General features: G+C 43.1%; 1 protein-coding gene across 8 annotated transcripts in view; it reads left to right on the forward strand.

The window, feature by feature from the left end:
- Window positions 1–21,568, forward strand: part of SASH1 (SAM and SH3 domain containing 1) — a 531,067-nt gene that overhangs the window by 402,948 nt on the left and 106,551 nt on the right. For 2 of the 8 annotated variants that reach the window (XM_030268186.4, XM_030268187.4), the window contains exon 1: window positions 7,421–7,679. The exons of 4 other annotated variants lie outside the window; for them this stretch is intronic. In XM_030268186.4, coding sequence (XP_030124046.4) covers window positions 7,584–7,679 — 96 coding nt within the window. In that variant the 5' untranslated portion in view covers window positions 7,421–7,583. Of the gene's footprint in view, window positions 1–7,306; window positions 7,331–7,414; window positions 7,680–21,568 lie in introns of those variants that run through there. 2 more of the 8 variants (XM_072927061.1, XM_030268183.4) reach the window with 2 other exon arrangements.

The raw sequence follows: 21,568 nt of genomic DNA on the forward strand, positions 1-21,568 counted from the left end.
AGTCAGGCTTTGGTAGGGTCTGTTTTCTGCTGGTTTAGATGGAGGTGAGAGGAGGAGGAGTGTATTAACTTTCAGAGAAACATCTGAGGAAAAAGTTTTGTTCTGCTATGTTTTATGACAGTATTTAATTGTTAAATTGGGGAATGGGTGTTAGGTGAAGTGTGGAGGGGGTGACTTTTGCATGGAAGCAATCTGTTCTGAATGAGAAGCTAAGAAATTCTTCCCCTTTTGTCTTCTAACTGTCTACAGTTGATGTGTTTGGGTCACACGTAGTTTGCTGCAATAATATTTTGTTAAGGGTAACTCTGTAAAGTTTTATCTCCATAGCAGGCAGATAACATTTTTTTTTAAAGATCTACATTTGCATTTCATGCTTGGTTACTTTTGCAAAGATACAATTAATGAAACTGAAATTATTGAAAGCTCTTGGGTTTCTTTTTCCAGGAAGTATTACTTTTTAAGTATCCCTTATTACTTTTCAAAGGGAGATGCAATAAGCATCATCTCTGAGGTGCATACATTTTTATCTTAAAAACTTGTGCTGGTCACAAAGTGAATAGTAATATAGATTGGTCATCTGTGTTGATGCTCTTCTCATTTTATCACAGCTAACTTGGTACTTGATACTTGCATCACTGAGCATCTCTGAAACACAATTGCCACACACTACTGAGTTGTACCTTATGCTACTTTTATGATGTGCTTTAGGGTGAGATCATCAGACTCCTTTTCATTAGTAATTTACTAAGAGTTTCAACAAATGAATCAAAGGACACCACGCTTGGAAAAACTGAAGTTCTACTCTGTTTTGAGGCTAGATTTTCACATTTTTTACTTCCATGGTTCTAAAATTATTTGGGAAAAGAACAGCCAAAGGACACTGAGCTAAATACTTATGTCTCTATGGCTTTTGTAAGTCTCTTGCAAAAAAGATTTGTATGCATCCTTTCTAGCAGCCACTTAACGAATTCAATCTGTTGAGCAACCTCCTGTGAATGAAAATACAAAGACTACCCCTAGGTATCTCAAAGGATGCTAAACTCTTTCCTGAGAAATTAAGATTTAGAAAAAATTTTGTAAAAAGTGCTGCAGTGAATGTTAACTATTTCAATGTTGACAAGAAAAAACAACGCATCAAAACTGGCTTTTCTGTGCAGGTAGAGGAGATGCTGAGTTCAGGTGGAGACGGCAGAAGTAACACAAAGAACAACAGCATTAGTAGTTTCTGGAAAATCTCCAGACAGTGCCTGATGCTGTGGGAAGCAGTTGGAGTCCTGGTCTGCAGGCACTTCTGGAGTGGCTTGATGTGCACCTAAGCAGGATGGTGGCTGTGGTTTCCCTCAGGATGTGTTCCTCACCAGGCATGCTCCGGCTCCCAGAGCACCTCCACTGGCTGAGCTTGTGCTATGGCCTCGCAGTCAAGAAGTGTGATGCTGTGCTCCATGACAGATGGGAACTGGGCAGGATGTGGGAGGCCTCTGAGGGAGCATATCTGTGGGCAGGAAGGGAAGGATGTGAACCTTTCCTTTCTCCTTATGAGTCAAAAGATATCCTTCCAGGAGGGCTGTGATGCTGGCTGTGTTTAGATTTCTTTTCCTTATATGATTTGTCATGTAAAATCACAGCTACTGTATTTTAAATACAGAAGCCTGACAAGTTTCACAGTACTTCTGTGTCTACTGAGTTTGGTGCTAGCCCAAAATATTAAGACTACAAGAATAAGTCTACTGGGTGTATGTCTCTCCCAACTTCTAATTTTTAGATCTAGTAGCATATTGATATCTAGGGAATGATAGAGTGTAATGTGCAGAGTTCAGGCTTCTATCAGAATAAAGCAAAATGTTGTTCCTAACTGCTTTCTACTGATAGAATTAAACAAACTTAACTCCATCTAGTTTGTGTTGGGCATATTAGTGTGCCTCTCACTGGAATGTGCTACTCTGGTCATGAGGCTGGCAGCAAGACTGGGAGCTGACAGCTAAAGCTCTAAAAGGATAAATAATGATTTCTGACCTTACAGCATATAGTATGTGGTCTAAATACCATCCATTTTAAAGCCATTGGATAAGTACTGTCTGTATCACTTCTAAAATCAGGAACATTTTATTTTCTATAGCTGTCTAACTGGCAGGTGCTGAAACGTGATCCTTTTGGAATATATCAAAGTCTGATGTGCAAATGGATGGATCATGGGTGCAGGATGGATCTTGTACTCTCTCACAGTTTACGCATGTGCATTCTAGGAGGGTCTGGGACAGTGATAGCCTGTTTGTCAGATCGACTGATGGGTCGGATGTGTGGGTCCCCATTCTATCCCATGGCAGAGAGCAGTTTCTGAAGCAGCTGCTGGCATGTCTGCTTTCTGTTGGAGAGCAGCTGCTGGCCCCTTTGGCTGGTACAGGTGATCCCTACTCCAAAGAACCATGCTACCAGAGATAATAATACTACTTAAACAGTTCTGAAGGAAAATAATTCAGAAATTAAGTTCAGGGGAGAGGTAAAGAAAATTATATTTTAGAAGGACTTTGAAAAAAAAAAACCAATTCTATCTCATTGTCCTTACTGCATTAAGATGGGTCTTGATTAAATTGATGGGATTGAGCCTACAACTACTAAGAACTGCATTTCCAGTCAAAGACTCTGATGTGAAGCTTTGCGTGTTTCAATTTGATGACCTCCACCAAGCAGGAAGAGGGAGGGAGCTGAAAGGAGATGCAATCACTGGTAATAGGTGTTCCATTGTAATGTGCTTGAGTTTTAGGGCTTTGGCAGGTCACCTGCAGGAGCTAGCTGGAATTTTTATTTCTCCCTTTCCCTGAAGCCTCTCTGCATACAATGGCTTGCTTATTTATTTCTCTGAGGCTTTGATGTTCCTATTTGGACTTGATCTACTGGGCAGGATTTTGTTAGTGATGTTGAGAAACCTCATGTGTTTTGTTCATGGACGCAGAGTTAATTGCCAGGTCTCTGAGCAGGAAGCCATTTCCCTCAGGTCATTTATCAGGAACCCATGAAGTTTGGTGTCTGTTTACTCTGTGGAGCATGATCCCCTTTCCAAGGCAACCTAATATCACCCTCTTGCATATGGTTTAAAATTGACATCAAAGTGCTCAAGGTTGTATATTTCCTGGATTAAATGCATTTAACATGGGTGACCACAGCTGTGATAGTCTGGTTAAGATAGCGCATTTTGGCTTTTTCAGTTTAATTTAAATTTTTCCCTAATAAATGTTTAGTTGAAACACTTATGTGACATTGTGGTGAGATGGCACACTGTCGGAACTCAAAATGTCCTGCAGACATTTTCAGAGGTTCCAGGCCTTGGTCAGAAGCATTTTAGACCCTGGCAAGCAGCTGAAAACAGCTGTGATTTTGAGTTTGAGCCATGGAATGAGTTACCAACTTTGAAGATGGAACAAGCGGTCACAGAAGGTTAGATGGTATAGTAAAAGTAGTTACAAATTAGAGGGGAAAATTTTTTAGTATTGTACAGGGGGTTTTTAACACTTGTACAGGGGGGCTTTACTTTGTAGAGGGGGGTTTTACTTTGTACAGGGGGGTTAAGGAGTTCTAAGATGAAGGAAAGTGGGCCTGATCCTGTTCTTCCTCCTTCTTCTTCCTTACCTCCATGTTCTTGGTGATGTTGGCACTCACAGATTGGTTTAGAGTAGAAAAGCACATTGTAACATAGACAGTAGGTATTGAGGAAAATCAGTAAACATATAACATGTAATATATCATATAAAAGATAGCAGCAGCCCTGGGCGGGGAGAGAGACGACGGAGACAACGGACAGTGAGGGTGTCAGGAGTGTGTGTGTCTCTGCCTGGGCCGCAGACCAAAGCAGCCGCAGCGGGCGAAGACAATCTTTTAGATAACCAGCAATAAACTGCCTTGAGACCGAACAACAAGAGGCTGCGGAGTTTTTCTTTGGAAGCAAGGCTTGGAGGAGAAACTTTACCACCACACGAGACCCTCTAATCAATCCCGGGGTTCTCACAGCACACACTGCTTTGGAACAGAAAGTTTGTCATCTATTGCCTTTGTGACTCAGAGGTTTATGTTTGAGGTTCGTGCTTTTCACAGAGAAAGATTTTGTCCTGAAGGCCATCTCCCTAAACCCTCAGTAAAGAAAGGAGAAAGATGAGCTTCTCTATGGCCACCTTGATGTGGAGCTAGGATCCTGCTCTGAGTGTTCTTCTAGAAGAAAATCCATCCCTCTTGAATACAGACCACTGCTCTCCAAGTTGGTTGATCCTGCCTGCTTTGTATATGTGGGGCACTCATATTAACTTTACACCCACGTGTAGCTGGTGAGTGATAGGAAGACAGGCTCATATGCTCAGTGCATCTGCCATAACTCGGGAAGACTAGATTGACCACATATGTGTCAATTGTTTCCATCTCCTCTTCAGAGATTTGCAGAACAGCCACAGGGAGCTTCATAGCCACTTTGCAACTGCAACACACAGGGGAATCTTATCAGGACTGCTGCCTAGTGCTGCCCTGAAGGTGCACAGTGACCATTTTTTGCAAGATTTCTGAAACGCACCTGGTCAGTGCTCTTGTGAAATGTCATAAACATCTCAAAATTGTACAGATTTATTTCTTCTAATAGCTATAGAGAGGTCCAGCACAAGATTCTTTTAGAGAGCAGTCTTTTGTAGATGTTGGAGTTATCATCTAGGCAAATACAGATAAAACTGAAAACCAAAACTGTATTCTAACATGCCAAAATTAAAATAATTTGTTATTTTGTAGTAGCAGTTGTAACACAAAATACTGCACTCATAGCTGGGCTTCAAAAATCTTTTAGGATGAGTTCCCGCTTTTTTTAAAACTCCCATACACTTGTTGCAGCTGACTTTTGTAAAATACTCCTGGGATTTAGTTCTGTGTGACATTGGCTTCATTAAAATAGAGGAACCTTGTCCTGTCTAGAAGGAAGGGGTGAGAGAAGGGCATGGAATAATTTTAGCATGTCATATTCATTGAATGTATTGTGAAAATGGCATGTAGTCAATGTCTGAGAATGCGTAAATACTACAGTTACAAGACCATAGAAGATGGTAGCTATTGTAAACTGCCATGGATTTGTTTTGATTCTCTCATGTTGGTTTTAAAGCAACTGCTCCTGGACTCGTGATTTTGCAAGATTTTTCCTTATCTCACTTTCTTGAAATCAAATGCTCTGTATCTCCAATTAAGACCTGAGGGGAAGACTGCCACAGCCATGGATCATGCTCCTCTGATGAAAGCAGCTGCCTCCTCAAATAGCTCATAATAGCTCAGGAAGCAACTCTGGGACCACCACAATTTGCAATCTAGTTTGTTACCTGTACTGCAAGGCTGAAGAGTGTGGCTATCCAGGACCCGCTTCTGTAAGTGATGTAGTCATCATTGCACAGAAGCAATGACCTCGGTCGGCAGGGAGGGGCCAGGCAAGTGGGCCCCTTGCACCTATTTGATCTTAATCTGTTGCCACCCAAGACACAACAGTGAGGGGGTTTAGGCTGTGTGCTGCAGAGTTGTTTTGTTTGTTTGTTTTTCTTAATATGCCTCCATCTATAAAAAAGATAAAGTACAGAAGATAGTGTATATGACGAGCCAGAATAATTAAATCCTGAGATCAAGTGAGCCTTGTTCAGGTATTTTAAAGTAGATTGACATTACTACTCTAAGTAGTTCAACATGAATTTCAGAGGGTCAGTCAGTAAATTACCCTGACTAATTAAACCAGTTTTGAGTTATGCAAGCCATCTCAGAGTACCAAGAGATTTCACTGACACGCCTTTAGTCTCGTACTTTATAGGCGTATAGGTGTGTACAATTTAAAGGTCACTTAGAAGGGATTTTATAACTGGTTTGGGCCTTTCATTATTTCTCATTACTAGTCAATAAGATGCATTACACAGGGTGTATCCTACATGTGCATCCTAAAGGAGGGTCAGTCATCAGTGGTTTCTTTACCACTTTCTCTTTACCACTTTCTCTCAGCATAATTCTCTTTTAGCTTTTCTGCCTCTGCTCCCCACCTTCTTTTCTCTGGTCAGTTTGTGCTGTTGACCACTCCAGGAAAAGCTGCAATAATAAAGTGCTTAGAAAAGTTTTGTCCCATTCTTTGTGTGGCAATTGATGAGAAAGCAAGCGTTTTGGCCAGCCTTTCTCTCCAGTGCTAGCCCACAAACTAAATTTTAGCTTTGAGGACAGAAAAAGCGCATTGCTGAGACATTGAGAGAAGATGAGTGCAATAACCACACTTTTCCTTTATTCATTCTCCAGATACTATTTTTACCCCTGACAGCAAATGGTATCATTTGTTGCTCCAGCCCCCCCAGGCAACTGGTGCTGTGCCCTCAGTGGGAGCCTTGTCAGCTGTAGGGCTGATGAGTGGGCTGAGGGGAACCTGGTGCCAGGGGACCCCAGGGCTGAACAGAGAGCCTGGAGTGGGGAGCACAGGTTATAGGGCAGGCTCTGAGTTGTGTTTGGGTGGTGCAGGGCATGTAACATACAGCCTGGCAGCAAGCAGGGTAGGAGGGATGTTGGAGGATTCACTGGCTGCTCAGTTTTGTGAGCTCTCTAAATGCTTGGCCAGCATGTGACAGCTGCATATCCATTAAATACATCACTTTCCCTGCCACCCCGTGCAGACAGGTGCTTCCAATAAATGACAGCTTGAAACAGGAGCTTTTCAAGAAGTATCTGAACATTTCAAAGCTTAGGAATGAGCACTAAGAGTAAAGGATTTCCTTACTCCTGGTCACAGCAGAAGCTGGAAGTAAGGTGTGAGGTGGTGGATAGGCCTTCGGGTCACTCTTCTGCTGAACTCTGCCACTCCTTCCACAGGCAGGGTTTGGCCGCTGTTATTTAATGTGCCTTCCACAAGAAGTACGTGTGCGTTGGCACTTAGCACTGTTTCCCAAGTAGAATGCAGGAGCATTGCTGCTGCTGTCTGTAGTTAGTAATTATTTAATTTGACTATAATGGGGATTGGCAGTGGTATCGGGGAGCATGAGGCACAGACTTGGGGTGGCAGCGTTCTCACAGCCCCACCCCAAGGGCGATAGGTGACAGACCACCGCTTCTAGGGGAGTGATGCAGTCCCGGTACCCAAACTCTAAACCTGAACTAACAGGGTGCCCCTTGCCCTGCCGCCGTGTAACGCGTGCGGCTGACACCTCTTCCTAGAGAGTCTTTCCCCGGTGTTAAGAAAGCGCTGTTCACTTGGTCACTGGAGCTCCCGGCCACCGGCACGGGGGTAACGAGGATGGCAACAGCAAAAGCTACGCCACCGACCGCGCGTGTCCCGACGCCGCTCTTGACTTTCGGGGTGCGTGCAGCGGCCGGGGCGGCGCTGGGCCCTTTGTTGCCGCCCTGGGGCGGCCACATGCGCCGGGCGAGCCCCGGGCGGGCGGGGAAGGAGGGGTTGTGGGCCGCAGCGGCACCGCCGGCCGCTCTGCCGCCGGGTCGAAAGTTTGAGGGGCGGCGGGGCCGTCCCGGGGCGGGCCGGGGCGGATGGCGGGGCGGGGCGGGCCGGCCGCGGCGGCGGGGAGCCGGCGCTGATCCGACGGCCGGGCCGGGGCATGGAGGGGGAGCGGGCGGACGGCCCCGCCGCCCCGGCGGAGAGCGGCACGTCGGAGGTGTTCGCCCAGCTGTGGGCGGACGTGATGGGCATCCTGGTGAGTGCGCTGGGGACGGGGTCTGAGACCGGGGCGGCCGTGGGGGCAGCCTGCCGCGGGACAGGGGGTTGAGGTGAGGGGATGGAGATGCTGCGGAGCGTTCGCCGGGTTTTACTGGTGTCTGCTGCTGAGTTTGCCCGGGCTGGAGCGTGCCCGCCCTGTGCGGGCAGTTACGTCCCAAAACAACTAACTTCACGGGCGAAGCCATGGGTTGTGTCGGTGACCGCCTTGATCGCGGTTCTGGAGTGGAGATCTCTGGGCTGTCGCGGTGGAAGAGGCGGAAGGGCCGCGCCGAGCGGGTCCGCGCAGGGGCTGCCCGCTGGCGGGGACGCACCCGGGAGCGCCGGTTCAGCCGGATCAATGGGCTCATTGTCCCCCCGCTGCCCCGGCGTGCCGCCGGTGCAGGGCAGGCGGTGTCGTGCAGCCTTTGCACCCCCGCACGCGTTTCGGGGTGAAGCCCCGCGCGTGGGGGCGATGCTCCGGGGTCCCCGGGTACGGCCGCCCGGCCCGCAGCGCTCCCGGGGCCGGCTTTGGAGCTCTTGCTCTCGGTAGTTTTTTGGAGACGAGTTGCTCGGCTACGGCCCGTGGAGTTTCTGCGCCGGTGATCTTCTGAGGAGGGACTAATCCTCGTAATTCACTGGTTACAGACAAAAGAGATGGCCCCAGTAACGAGGGCTCAAGGAATTACGTTTAATGGGCACGTAGCGTACCGACAGGACGGACTGGATGGCAAACAGTAAAAATACAGGAAGAGTCAACCCTTTATTTCTACTTGCAGCGAGAGAATAATATTTACTTTAGTTGCAAGATGATAATTACCGCAGAGGACTGCCACTCAGCAAAAAAACAAATACTAACGTTATATACGTACTGGAGCTGGCCGCCTTCCAGTGATACAGGAATGTGGTAATCAATAGTGGAGTGCCTGTTTATTCATTTTAAAAGCAAATGAATAGGCTTGATGCGTGTTAGTTTTCGTTGTTAACATTTAACCAGCAGACATTCAAGAATATTATGAGAAATACTTTTCAGAAAACTGCCATGGAATGTAATGAATGGTAGACCCATAGGATCTAATTCAGAAGAAATGTTATAGAATTAAACAGAGAATTTAATTAGCATGTTATGCTGCATTTTTTTTTTTTTCACCATGGACTTTATTGTTGCTATTAAAAGTCAGATTCAAAAACTTGTCTTATTCCTTTCCTTCAAAGAAATTCTCCATTGACTTGACATCCAGTTTAATAACACCCAACTGCATACATTTTTTTCACTGTTAATGATTTTAATCTAAGAATGCAAGTGGAGTCAGTTCTGCCAGTTTGCAAGGAGCACACAGTTGGTACTTTATGAACAATCTCTTTCTGTCTTTTTCTGGCAGGTTTCAGTACTGCATTTAGTAAGAGCAAAGTGCTATTGGATGCCTGGGAAGGCGTTTTTGAGGAGGCCAGACCAGCAGCCTAGCATGCTGAAGCTCAGTGCAGAAAAAAGATCTGATGGTCACACAATTAATAATTTGAATAGGCTTCTTTTGATAATACAAGCTAGTTTCCTTCCTGAGAAAACAGAGCTATTTAATTATTATTTGTCTTCTAATAAAACTATGCTAAAATAATTTGTCTTAGAGTTGGTCAGCTTTACAGAAAGGAATCATCTTGTGAATATGAAGTTGCTGGTTTATATCAGCTGCAAGCATCAGCCAGCATTATTAGCATTTCTTACTTCAGTGTTTTGTGTTGCTACACCGTTGCAAATACGAAAAGCTACCTCCTGTTAGGTTTCTTATAATTGGGAAGACAGAAGTTCTCGCTGCATGCTGTTAGTTTTCTTCAGATGTAGACTTTTAAAGAGTTTCTGTTCTTTTGGGCTGCAAAATAAGGTCCTAATATGAACTGAGTATAAATTTACTTAGTGCTCTATCCTTGTTTGAAGGCAAGGATGATGTAGCTCCAGCGCCATTTCCACTTCTTGTCTTTGTGGTGCATTGAGCTTTGTCTCTTTCAAACCTGTCCTGCAAAAGGCAAACAGTGAACTGGAGTTGTGACTTCCAAATAGGAGTCAGTAGCTGGTTGGTTGTAGTCCATGATGCCACATCAGTGGCCTATGTTGTTGGTTTACTTCTTTTGCATTGTCAATTATGTGAGAGCATGGGTCTTAATTTCCTGGGATTTGTAGCAGTTCATGACTCAAACTGCCTGGGAAGTACAGATGTAAACACCAGAGGGATTCTCTGGGAATGGCTCTATAAATGAAAAAGTTGGTGCAGTGATATGCTGGCCAAGTTGACCCTGCAACAGTCTGGAATCTGTGAAAGGAATCCACTAGCACAGGGAGAGAGGCAGGAGAGAAGAGCCAAGATCACTCTTGTATGACTCCCACCTGCATGCCTCCATCCATCTCTGGGATCCCAAATACAGGAAAGGACATGGACCTGTTAGAGCAAGTCCAGAGGAAGGCTGCTGAAATGGTCAGAGGGATGGAACATCTCTCCAGTGAAGAAAAGGCTAAGAGATTGGATTTTTTCTGCCTGGAGAAGAGAAGGGTTCAGGGTGACCTAGTTCCAGACTTTCAGAATCTGCAGGGAGCGTACAACAAACATAAAGACTTTACTGGGGCATGTAGTGACAGGATGTGGGGGAGTAGTTTTAAACTAGTAGAGTGTAGATTTAGATAGGAAGAAACTCTTTACTGTGAGGATGCTTAGGTGTTGGCACAAATTGCCTGAAGTTGTGGGTGCCCCAGTCCCCTGAGTGTTCAAGGCCAGTTTGGATGGAGAGCTCTGAGCAAATTGGTCTAGTGAAAGGTATCCCTGCCCATGGCAGGGGTGTTGGAACTAGATGATCTTTAAAGTCACTTCCAACAGACACTATTCTATGATTCTGTGATCTTGGAAGGCGAAAACTAGAATGAAATTAAGAACGAAGGTGATCATCAAAAGTTTGTTGATGGAATGAAAGAGAAAAATGTATTCTTAAGCCATGATTGTAGGATGATGCAGGGTGGAAAGAACCTCAGGCAGCATCTAACCTATCCTCAAGCTGAAAGAGGGAGAGATCTGAGATCAGGTGGGGTTGCTTGGGGCTTTACTCAGTCGTGTCTTGAAAACCTCCAGGGACAGAAACTGCACAATCTCTCTGTGCAGCCTGTTCTTATGGTAAATGTCCTTATGATAAAAAAGATTATTTTAATAGAAATGATAAAATGCCTGATTCTTGCCTCCTCATACTGAGAAGTTAGGGCAGTAGGGAAGAGGAAGGAAGGTGTTGCCTTCCTCCCACTGGCCCTGCTGGAAGCCTTGTGGAGTGTGGTGGTATCTGCTCTAGGTGCTGAATTAAGAGGAGAGGCCATAGTGTCAGCTCAGCTGGTATTCGGTACTGAAGTTACTTGAAATACAAATTGAGCCCCTCTCCATATTTATATTGATAAATATATTTCATTGTTTGTATATTTTTAGTTACATTCCTTAAAATACGACCTCATTAGGAGGAACCTGTGATGACAGATCTTGGGTCTGGAGGGGAAACAAATAGTTGTCAAGTGCTGCTTGTAAGGAGCATATTTTATGGACTTTGAAGTCACATAATAGCCCTATACTTGATAAATACTGAGTGTATACTTGCAGCTGTACTAGGTCTTGCTGAAGTAAATGTGACTTTTCCCTTTTGCACTTTTCTAATGAAATATTCTATACATACAGCTGTGGTATAAGCACCTTAAGCTATTTATTCTGTTAATGGATAACAAAAGATAACCCAAGATAGATAACAAAATTATACCCAAAAGCTTTTGCTTAGTCTGTAGCAAGCACATGCTGGAATGTATTGGATAATTATAATTTTCAGTGTTTCAGAGCAATAATGGATATGGGAAATGTATTAAGGTTTTAGAGAGAGGTGGACTGTGAGTAGTAATAAAGAAATTCTGTGTCACCAAAACTCAATGCTATAAAAAGGGATATTTTTGGCATAGACTCACATATTGATGTGGTGATAGCAAACTCTTTATTTTCTATATGGAGGTCTAAAAGTTTCTCTGTTATGAGATCTGAGAACAAATTTTAATATGAAATTAAAATAATGAACTTCATTCTTTTAGTTGTGCTCTCAAGACAGGGGCTATTGACCTTAGTACAGGGAAGTCATTCCAGTGCCCCTTTTGTTTATGCAAAGTTCTTCCTTTGTATATACATAGGAGAGATATCTGGATCAAATCCTGACAATAATGAAATCACTGTCAAAACTCTGATCAATTGTAATAGGAGTTTCACTGAAGAAAATGTCTTATTTGCGTGAGGAGATTTTGTCTTAAAAGGCTAAGATGCAAAAGATACAACAGAACTTGAAAGAGATGCCATGAATTAGAAGTCTTTTTATTTCAAAGCAGTAGCTAGTTTCTTGTTTCAAACTACTGTATCAGTTGTAACAGCTGAAACAAAAAAAAATTATTTTTCTATAGTAATTTGCATTTATGCTGAGAGAAAACCAGTCCTTTCCTACTTTCTGCTGTTCATTGAAGAGGACGGAGTATTTTGAGGACAATAAAGCTTGCTTGGCTACCAGGAGCCCTACTATTTACATATATAATCTATCTTGGTCTCAGTGTTTAAGTGACTATTCGAATTTCTTATCAAAGTAATAAAGAAAAAAACCAAAAGAGAAAAGATGCCAGCTGATAATGCTGCTGTGATAACATGTGATTTGATACTGGCTAACATACTTTGGGAAGAGGAATTTGATATTAAGCCAGGGAGTCTGGGTATCTGGAAGGATCAGGGAAGTAGATCCCCAACTGATAAAGCACTTGTAGAACTGCCAGGAGGAGTTGTGGCAGCAAAGACCAGCCAACAATTTCTTCAGGACTGCTCTTCCTTAAACCCTCATTAAATCACTGTAACCTCCTATGGAAATCCCTGCTCTGTTGCTCTCTCAGTTTCTCATTGGGTAACTCTGTTTTTCTGGTGTCAGATTGGCACCAAAAAGCCACTCCAGTTGAGATCATGGATGCTCAGCACAGCTCTGTGGAAATGTGCAGGTAAATGAATAGCTGCTTCAGGTAGATATGCTTTTGAAAGTGCAATATATTTGCTTTTTATGATTTGTATTGATGATATGTCAGCAAAGTGCCTGTGGCACTGTGTAATTAACTCAACATGCTTTGGGACATTCTGATTCAAAACATTTTTGTTCCGACTTCTATTTGGAGCATGTTTTCTAAAGCATTTTCCACTTGCAACAATAAGGATAAACCCAGAAGGCCTGGTCTCTGCTTCCAGACTGGCAGATACCATTTTTTCTATTTTACAAAACCATGGAGGGTATTTTGCTTTCAAATAAAGAAGTCAAAAGAGGGAGCAACTGACTATCAGTTTAAGTGTTGGATTCAATTTTATAATGTAAACTTAACCTGTTGCATCTCCTTTGCCTTTCCATGAAATGTTGGGCCTGGCAATGCTAATCCCTTTGTGAGGAAAGACAGCTCACAGAGATAACCTTTGGTCTAGGCTTTTTCTTGCATGTCAGGGCACATAAAACAGATGTCTCGATCAGAGAGTTTAGTCCCAATAAGACCCTACACCATGAGGACTGATAAGAGCTTTTGGTTCTGGTTCCTTCTTCATTCTTTCTTGAAAGCACATTCTTACATTCTTCCTCTTGCAGATTTGCTGTGAATACCAACTTGGAAATACTCTTTTTCTTCATACTTTTTTCATCTTTTGAAAGTTGGTCAATCAAGCTGTCTCTGTTTTTCAAGAGCAGTGGAATACAAGGTTGCCAGAATTTGCCTGTAATGATGCCTTCTTCCTTTTGTGGATATGAAAAGAATGACAGTCTCTAAGCAGAAAGAAAACATGAAAATTGATGTGGAAAAAGAGAAGGTGTTGCACATGAGCACTTAAAGGATTTTTATTACATGGAATGCAATACTATGCTACACATGTTGGCTACCATTACCTACAGTCAGGTGAAAACCTCTTATTTTTAGTGTATTTTAGAGCAAATGACATTTTACAGAAGTAGGTAATGGTTAGTTTAACTTAGTCTGATGCTGTGTGGAAATCTGGGTAAATGAATGCTGATTGTATAAAATGCTGTGCAAACAGGAGCAGAATGGAGGGATCGGGAGATAGAAATGGAGCACAGGGTCACTGCTGGATGTGGCACAGGGCCAAGGGACAGAGGGAACAGTCAGTGCCCAGGGCAAAGGAGGTTGAGTCAGATTGTCTCCTTCCAGACCTGGGTTGAACTGTTCCAGTTTTGGCCCTGGGCTATGTTCCTTCAGAATTTTTTTCCCTTCAGAGGTGGCATTGTGGAGGAGAGGATGCTCGGTGCTGTTGCACCCAGCCCTGCTTCCTGCACCTTTCTGGGTCACCCTCTTGTCATTTGGAACCTGTGGTTGTGGGTTTTCCTTTGTGCAGCAGCCCAGGCCTTCTTTTTTTCCACTTAGCCTGTTGTGACAGTGTTAGTGGCCATAGAGTACACACTGTGTTCGGACTTCAGGAGGTTCAGAAACACAGGAAGAATAGGAATTACTTTGTAATGACCCAGCAAAGTGATTTTTCACAATACCTGTTTTAACATTGGATGCTGCTAACAAATTTTCTCTTGGTGATTGCTTGACACAGCTGATGACTAATGAGCTGCCTGGCATTATTAGTGGTGGGAGGGTGAGGAAGGTGCTTGTGACTGCAGGGATGCTGAGGTGGCTTTGCAAGGATCGGGATTCCATGTTTCTCACTGAGAAAATGGACATTAGGAAGAAACTGGGTTTCATATGCGCAACTCTGAAAATCAGGTTTCTACTATAAAAACATGTTCTCCATTAAAATACATGTAGACATGTTGTGTGATAAGGAGAGATGAAGGGGTTTTATTTCTGCCTGGTGACAAGAGACAACTCATTGGCAGGGTAAAATTACAACACATTTTGGGCACAAGGGTTTACAGCACAGATTTCTGTTATTGAAAATAACGACTTTAAAAATGAAAGAAGCTACCTGTGCCCTCTCCTCCCACAGTGCACTTGCTGTGGTATGGGTCAGGTGTGAGCATGCTGGCTCTGCTCTCATCTTCTCGAGGCAAGGGGAATGGTTTTCCTGGCTTATGGTAATAGCAGAACTTTCTTGTCTACTGCTGTGTTTTGAAGCACAGACTTATAATAGACCAGGTTTATTTGAACTAAGATTAGCATAGTAAAATACTTGATATAAGTTCTAATGACTCCTGTATAAGCATTTTTGAGCTACATAGTCATTTTAGAGGCATGTTTTCTATGAAGAGCTGGAGAATGGGGATTGTATAACCTATTTGGAAAACAGTTTTAAGTAGGGTGTAGCTGGAAAATTGGATGGACAAGCTTAAGAGTATAATACAACAATAACTTATAAATAACACTTTCAGGCTTTTTAATGGAAAGTCATAAAATAAATTGGAGAACTGGTTTCTAATATCCATGTCACAATCTGAGTGTGATCTGGTTGGAATGCTGTTGCAGATCTGCTCTCCTTCAAGCCCATTAGACTTTGGTGATTTGACTTCCCCATGGCCCTGCATGGACATGGGGATATGCTTTTGACATCAGTTTGCATCATCAGGCCTCCAGATGAAGATATGTCTTTTCATGCGTGGGTGAACATACACTGTAAAGGTTACAAGCATGGTAATACAGTTATCTAGAGTATGAATGCATCCTTTCATGTTTCATTATTGTCACTGTCTTTATGGTGATATACAGTGCTTTTTGCTCTTTGTAGGTAACAGCCTACTAATATTTAATCTCACAGTGTTCTCCACCTGGACTGTAGTTTTTGTGCGTGGGAGTGTGTGTAAAGGAGACTAGGTAACTGTTTAATATAATAATAAAAGCAATTCTTTAAATGCTTTGCAGCAAGCATGACAAGAGCTGATAGATGATAGTGGAAACAGTACCATGCTTGTTACAATATTAAATTGAGAGTACCTGAGCAATCCCTTGATTGTGAGATGCTCCAAACCCTCTCACCTGCAACTGAAGATGCTTTGTGCAGTGCTGATGGGTATGATGAAAACAAAAGACAAACAAAAGATAAAAGGTCTACTTTCTGCACTGTTTACATAAAATCTTCAGGACCCTAAGGCACAAGTTTATTTATAGTGGAGCAGTGTGTGGCCTGTAGGCTTTTTAAAAAAAGGAAAACGCATCTTTTGTTGCTCTTTCATAAGTTCAGATGAGTTGAGCCTCCTGCCCCTTTCAATGCCAGCACCAGGCTGAGCCTGCTCTGCAAAGCTTGCTCTTTGCTTCACTGCAACCCCAGCACAACCGATGGAGGAAACAGGAGAGCTCATTGCACCATGGTGGCACTGTTCTGTCAGCGAGTGCACATCCACAGCTGGAGCTTGGATGAAAACACATGCTAGAGCTGATTGCATAGCAATACGTTGCACTTCAGAAAAAAAGAGTCATTTTAGGCTTCTAAAGAATTCTGCTTGCCAGAGTAATATATTGTGAGTCATAGTATATACCTTTAGAAATTATGTCCCTGCTGAAGAAATCTGTGGGTTTTACACATTTTACACTTGCAGGGATGTTTGGATGTTTGTGTTCTGCCTGTTTATCTCTGTTTATCCGTATCTGTTACAATTCTGAAACATTTTCCTTCTCTTTTGATTCTGTGCTTGCTGTTTTCCAGCAGAAACTTGTCTGCTGTTTTGCAGACACGTGCTGCATATTGCAACTCAGCCGAAAGGGGGTTTTACACCAGAAATTTCTCGTGCAATCCTAGGGGTGGAGTGCAAATTGAAAATACTTATTTTCTATTGCTAAATTAAGAGTCATCTCTTTTTACCATCCATGTCAGACATGCTTCATATTGTTATCAATATCACTGCATAGACTTAACGCATCCTTCAGTTATACAGAATAATATTTAATACTTGTGAGTCTTGAAGCTCTAGAGGTTGGCCACTTTAGGGGAGTAGCTCTGAAAGCTGATTATAAATCCTTTGCATTTAAACTGCAGTTTATAATCTCTGAGGATGAAAATAAGAAAAATCCTGGTATATAAATAAATGTGTTTGTATTCATACATAATATCCACCAACACTTAGAGGTTGTGATTTCCACTCCATTATTAGGTTTCTTTCCCACCTTAGAATTAATAAATAACCATGGTAAAACAGGAAGAGGTGTGGGCACGTTCAAGTTTCCATCTTCAACACAATTGTATGTTTACGCTTTAAAAACATGATGCTTCAGAGTATTTTTTGGGATATATCGTTTTATACAATGGTTAGAGAGAAGGATTTCCCTGTAAAACATTTTATCAGAGGACTGAATACCATACTTCAAAACCAAAAAACTGGTAAGGAGAGGAAATTTCTTTCATCTGAGGTTTGGGGGAAAGGTCTGTTTCTTGTTTAATCAGTGGAGACTGCTCTGTTGTAGGTAATGCAAAAGGACTGCCCCTCCTTAAAAATTCTGTTTTCCTTTCTAATGACACCTACCTTTATTCTGAGTGGTTACAGTGAGACAAGAAATGGAGTCTAATCCTGCTCCACTGTGGTGCCGTGTGCTGAATTGAAGGGATACTGGGATGTTTCTGTTCAGTGAGGTGTATTGTTCCCTGCTCAGCCCAAACCCAGCGATGCATTGTTTAGATTTTGGGTCAGGGAGTGAGTTTATATGTGCAGATGGATAAACTTTCTAAAACCTAAACTTTGTAAAACATAAGCTTTGCATGATAGCTATCTAAACTCAGGAAGTTAACAGGGAACATAAGGTCAAGGACCTCACCAAAATACTGGCATGATGGTAATGATAAAGAATAGCTTCATACCACATGTGGTGTGTGGTCACACATAAGTGAGAAGGGAAAGGGATCCTTCTGCATATCCTTGTTATCCTAGTCACAATTAGTCTCACTGGGTTTGGTTAGTGTGGAGTTTGAGTTCCTAAATACCAAAAGTAGGAGGAAAAAAAAAAGAGGTGGATGTTCTCAATGTTGCTTTTACTCTCCGATGGGGTGGTACTTTCTTCAAGTAATCTTTGCCAAGTTACTGTGGGTTTTAATCCTTCTCTCAATGTACCTAGAATACAAAAGATTGTACAAATCTTAAGTTTTCATCTGCCAAACCTAATAACAACTATTTCAGAATGCTTACAGATAGTTAATTATTTTATAAACTGCCAAGAAAGAGAGAGGAAAGGGGGATAAAATGGAATGTTAACTCCTGCTGAGCCTTCTGCCTCTCTTAGGCAGCTCTGTGGCTGGGGGGCCTTGAGAAGTTTACAAAACCAAAAAATTAAAAAAGAGTGAAGCGGGGGTATTTCTCTTGACTCATGCCTCTTAGGAAAGTACCTCTCATATAAAGTGGAAACAGGATGGCAGGGGTTGGAGGTGCAGTGAGTCAGTATCCAGAGTTGTATTTCTGTGACCAGAAAAGCGAGGAGAGTCCCAGCTGAGAAGGGTAACTTGCAACTGCTGGGAAGAGGGATTTAGAAGGATCATGTGAAAGGAAGAATTGCCGCCTTCATGGCAGGAAATGGCTGGAGCACGCACTGGGATCTTGGCTGGGGAAGGTCAATGTGCAGGCTGACTTCCTGGAGACCCAGAGGAGGTGGCTGAATGGTGTGGACGTCAGGGAGCACGTGGGAAACCAGTAATGGAGATTTTAGCTTAGTTTAGAAATGAAAAGACTTATTTCAGGCGTCGAGTAGAGATATCATAGTGCAAAGTAATCATGTCTAATTCATCACACCTTGTTTTGTTTTTGCTTAGAGACAAATGCAGGCTATAGATGGGTAACCATTGATGTGTGTATGAGTCATGTAAAACTAAACCATCAAGATATTGCCAGCAGATGCTTTGAATGGGTAATTGGTAGCAGAGGGCTAGTTAGCTGCAACAAGCTGGGGATGCAAATGCAATTTACTTTTTTTCCAGAGACTGATGCCCTGTTTTCCTGTTCACATGTAACTCCTTCTAACCAGCCGCTGCACTTCTCAAGCTTTGAAGAGATTGCTGTGTCTGAAAATATCATTATTTTCTTTTCCATTTGAAAGAGTCATAGGGCAAAATCTTTGTTTTCTTTCAAATCCTAATTCTCTGTGAATGAAGGAGATTATTTACTATGCATTCTTAGTTTTGAAACTGATAATGGTGCAGACCATGAAAAGTGATGTAACATGCTGCTCAGAGAGAGCTTCCTGCTGGTTTTGTCTTGCTTCAGATGCTGCCTGGTACAGAGGCTGTCCTGCCACTCTTAGTGGGTTTATGGGGTGGTGTTCCCTGAGACTGCAGTCACTTTTTTCATCTGAGAAGCAGTCTGTGAGGAAACTCCATCCATCTGAGACTTTCTTTTCGTGTTACTGTCACTTTTACAACTAGGTGAGATGTTTTTCTTTGGCATGACAGCTGTCCTGACAAATGGTTAATTAGCAGGACATTCTCCTTTTGATGTTCATGTCACTCTGCATAAAGAAGTTGCTCAAGGACCTCGCTTGCCATCCAAGTCCAAGTGTCTTTATCTATGGTACTTTCAACCTGTGGTTCAGGGCCTTGAGTCAGTGAGAATCAACTACCAGGTTTTGTAGAGACACAATTTTTTCGCGAGCTCCATTATCACACCAGCTTCTGCATTTTATGACCTCTTTAGCCATACAAGGCTTTTCAAATTGTTTTGTGCCTCAGTTCGAGGTGCATGTCTGTGATGTGCAACGTTTGAGTAACTAATTCGGTCTCCACTAAAAGCAACATAGAATCACAGACTATCTAGGTTGGAAGGGGCCGGTAAGGATCATTTAGCCCAACTTCCTGCTCCTCTCAGGGTACCTAAAACTGAACCATGAGACTACAAGCATTGTCATTGCTCCTTGAACTCTGATGGGCTTTGTGTTGTGACCAGTTCTGTAGAGAGCCTGTTTCAGTGATAGACCTTTTTCTAGAACCTTTTTCTAATGCCCCATCTCAGCTTCCTCTGATGCAGCTTCATTCTGTGTCCTCTTGTCTCTTGTCAGTGGGCAGGGCCACTGGACTGACAGCAGCCACAGGATTAAGCACTTCCTTGAAACAAGCACATGGCATCCTTCATGTCCCCCCTTCAGAAAAATATGGGCTTGAAATACCTGGGAGATGTGGCAGCCACACAGCTATTGAAGTTATTGATAGGCAGAAATGTTCCTCTTTTATTTGTGTAAGAGGTCTATTTAGCCTAATTAGGAAGGGCTTTGGCAATGATGAAGCAGTGTGAGCACACAGGAACGCAAAAAAGTGCTTCTTCACTGTATACAGATAAAGGGAAATGAGTAAATAAAATACGGAATCCCAGAGTGGAAAGGATTATAAGCTGGCAAGCGATAGAGTTCTTATCGCTAAGTTGATATCCCTAATTGATATAAACATGAAGCCCTGTGCAATCTGTGGTACTTAAAAGACATGCATCTAAATAATATTTAAATAGATTCTTCATTTTTAAGACCCACTGGAGTATAATTGTATTCAACTTAATTAAATGAACTGAAACCCCTTGATAACTGTGCTGTACTGTTTCTAAATAAAACACTCTCCAAAGAGACTTGAGGAAGCTTAGTTAAGGTTATAAAAAACCTAAGCCCAGCACCATGAAGTTTTGCATGAGAGTATTATATTTCGTTCATCTGTATGCTACCTACAGTAGTTCAGACTGTATTAACAATGCTATACCTCTGTTAAGAGTCAAAAGCTGAGGCTTCACTGGAGTGCTTTAGGGCAGTCAGCCTTTCTGGTTTCAGATTTGTATGAATCTGAATTGTGGGTGTCTATTTAATAAACTGTTTAAGCTAGTTTATTAATACTACCCCTCTGTGCCAGCGCAGAGCACAAGGTCCCTGCAGGAGTGGGGGTTTGTAGGGGTTGCACAGGCCGGCAGGATGGGCGGCATTGGTGAAGGGGAGCCTGGGCCCAGCTGGCTTACGGGAGCTACAGGAAATAATTTCTTCTGCTGCTAAGATTACAGGGGGAAACATGGATTGCTGCCATGCTCAATTACAGTTGTTTCCTTTCCTGGTAAAAGATGACCTGTCAGGAAGCGCTAGGAGTGAAGACGAGGTTAGTCCCTGCTTATGTAGAAGTGTTGGGTGTATCCTCTAGGCTGCAAGCTGCTGAATTTCTAGCAGGAAAAAACAGAAAAATACCAGAGTTTGAGAAAGCAGTTTACACATCAGCATTCTGGCTTTCCATGGCTGGCAGCTAGGCTGCCCTCTGCACTTGAAACAGTGAATCAAGGGCTGCGTCTCTGGGACACACAGTGCCTGTGCTGCTGGGCGCCTCAACCACAATTGCTGATTTCCATACCTACTCCCAAAAAAGAGGAGTGATCCTCTCATGCCTTGGTGTGCAGAGCAGTGTTTTTTCATGCTTTGTAAAAACAGTTGGAAGTGAGGGTAGATACTTGAGATTTCCTTTGCCCTTTCTGAAATCTGAACATGGATAGCAGGAGAGCACCTTGCCCTTGGAAGTCAGTATCCAAAATAGAACAAATGGTAGTGAGTAATTGTGCTTGGTGTCACACCCAGCTTCCTAGGAGCAGCATTTCTAAAGGCTGGAACAGGCTCATCCAGCCATGAGAAATGTGGGGCAGGCAGCTGCATCCCTGCTGGGCTTTCCTGGTGCTGCACAGTGGGAGAGGACTGTGCTCTCTTCTCTACCTTTCAGTAGTTGTAGTTGGGGGAAGGTCCCATGCAGGATTTAGTTAGTGGGATGGTAAGAAATGAGGGAAAGCATGGAGTGTTCTCCTTTTTTGGTGCATCTCCAAAGCCAGTACTGCTGGGTTTCGGTGGTCTGGGGGAAACTGCTGTCCATAGGGACCTGCCCAGGATCCTGGACCTCAAAGTAAAGCAGCAAGGAGCGCCTAATAGTACACTGAAGGGGCAGGGGG

The sequence above is a fragment of the Taeniopygia guttata genome, chromosome 3, assembly GCF_048771995.1.
Source record: "Taeniopygia guttata chromosome 3, bTaeGut7.mat, whole genome shotgun sequence".
Classification (NCBI taxonomy): Eukaryota; Metazoa; Chordata; class Aves; order Passeriformes; family Estrildidae; genus Taeniopygia; species Taeniopygia guttata.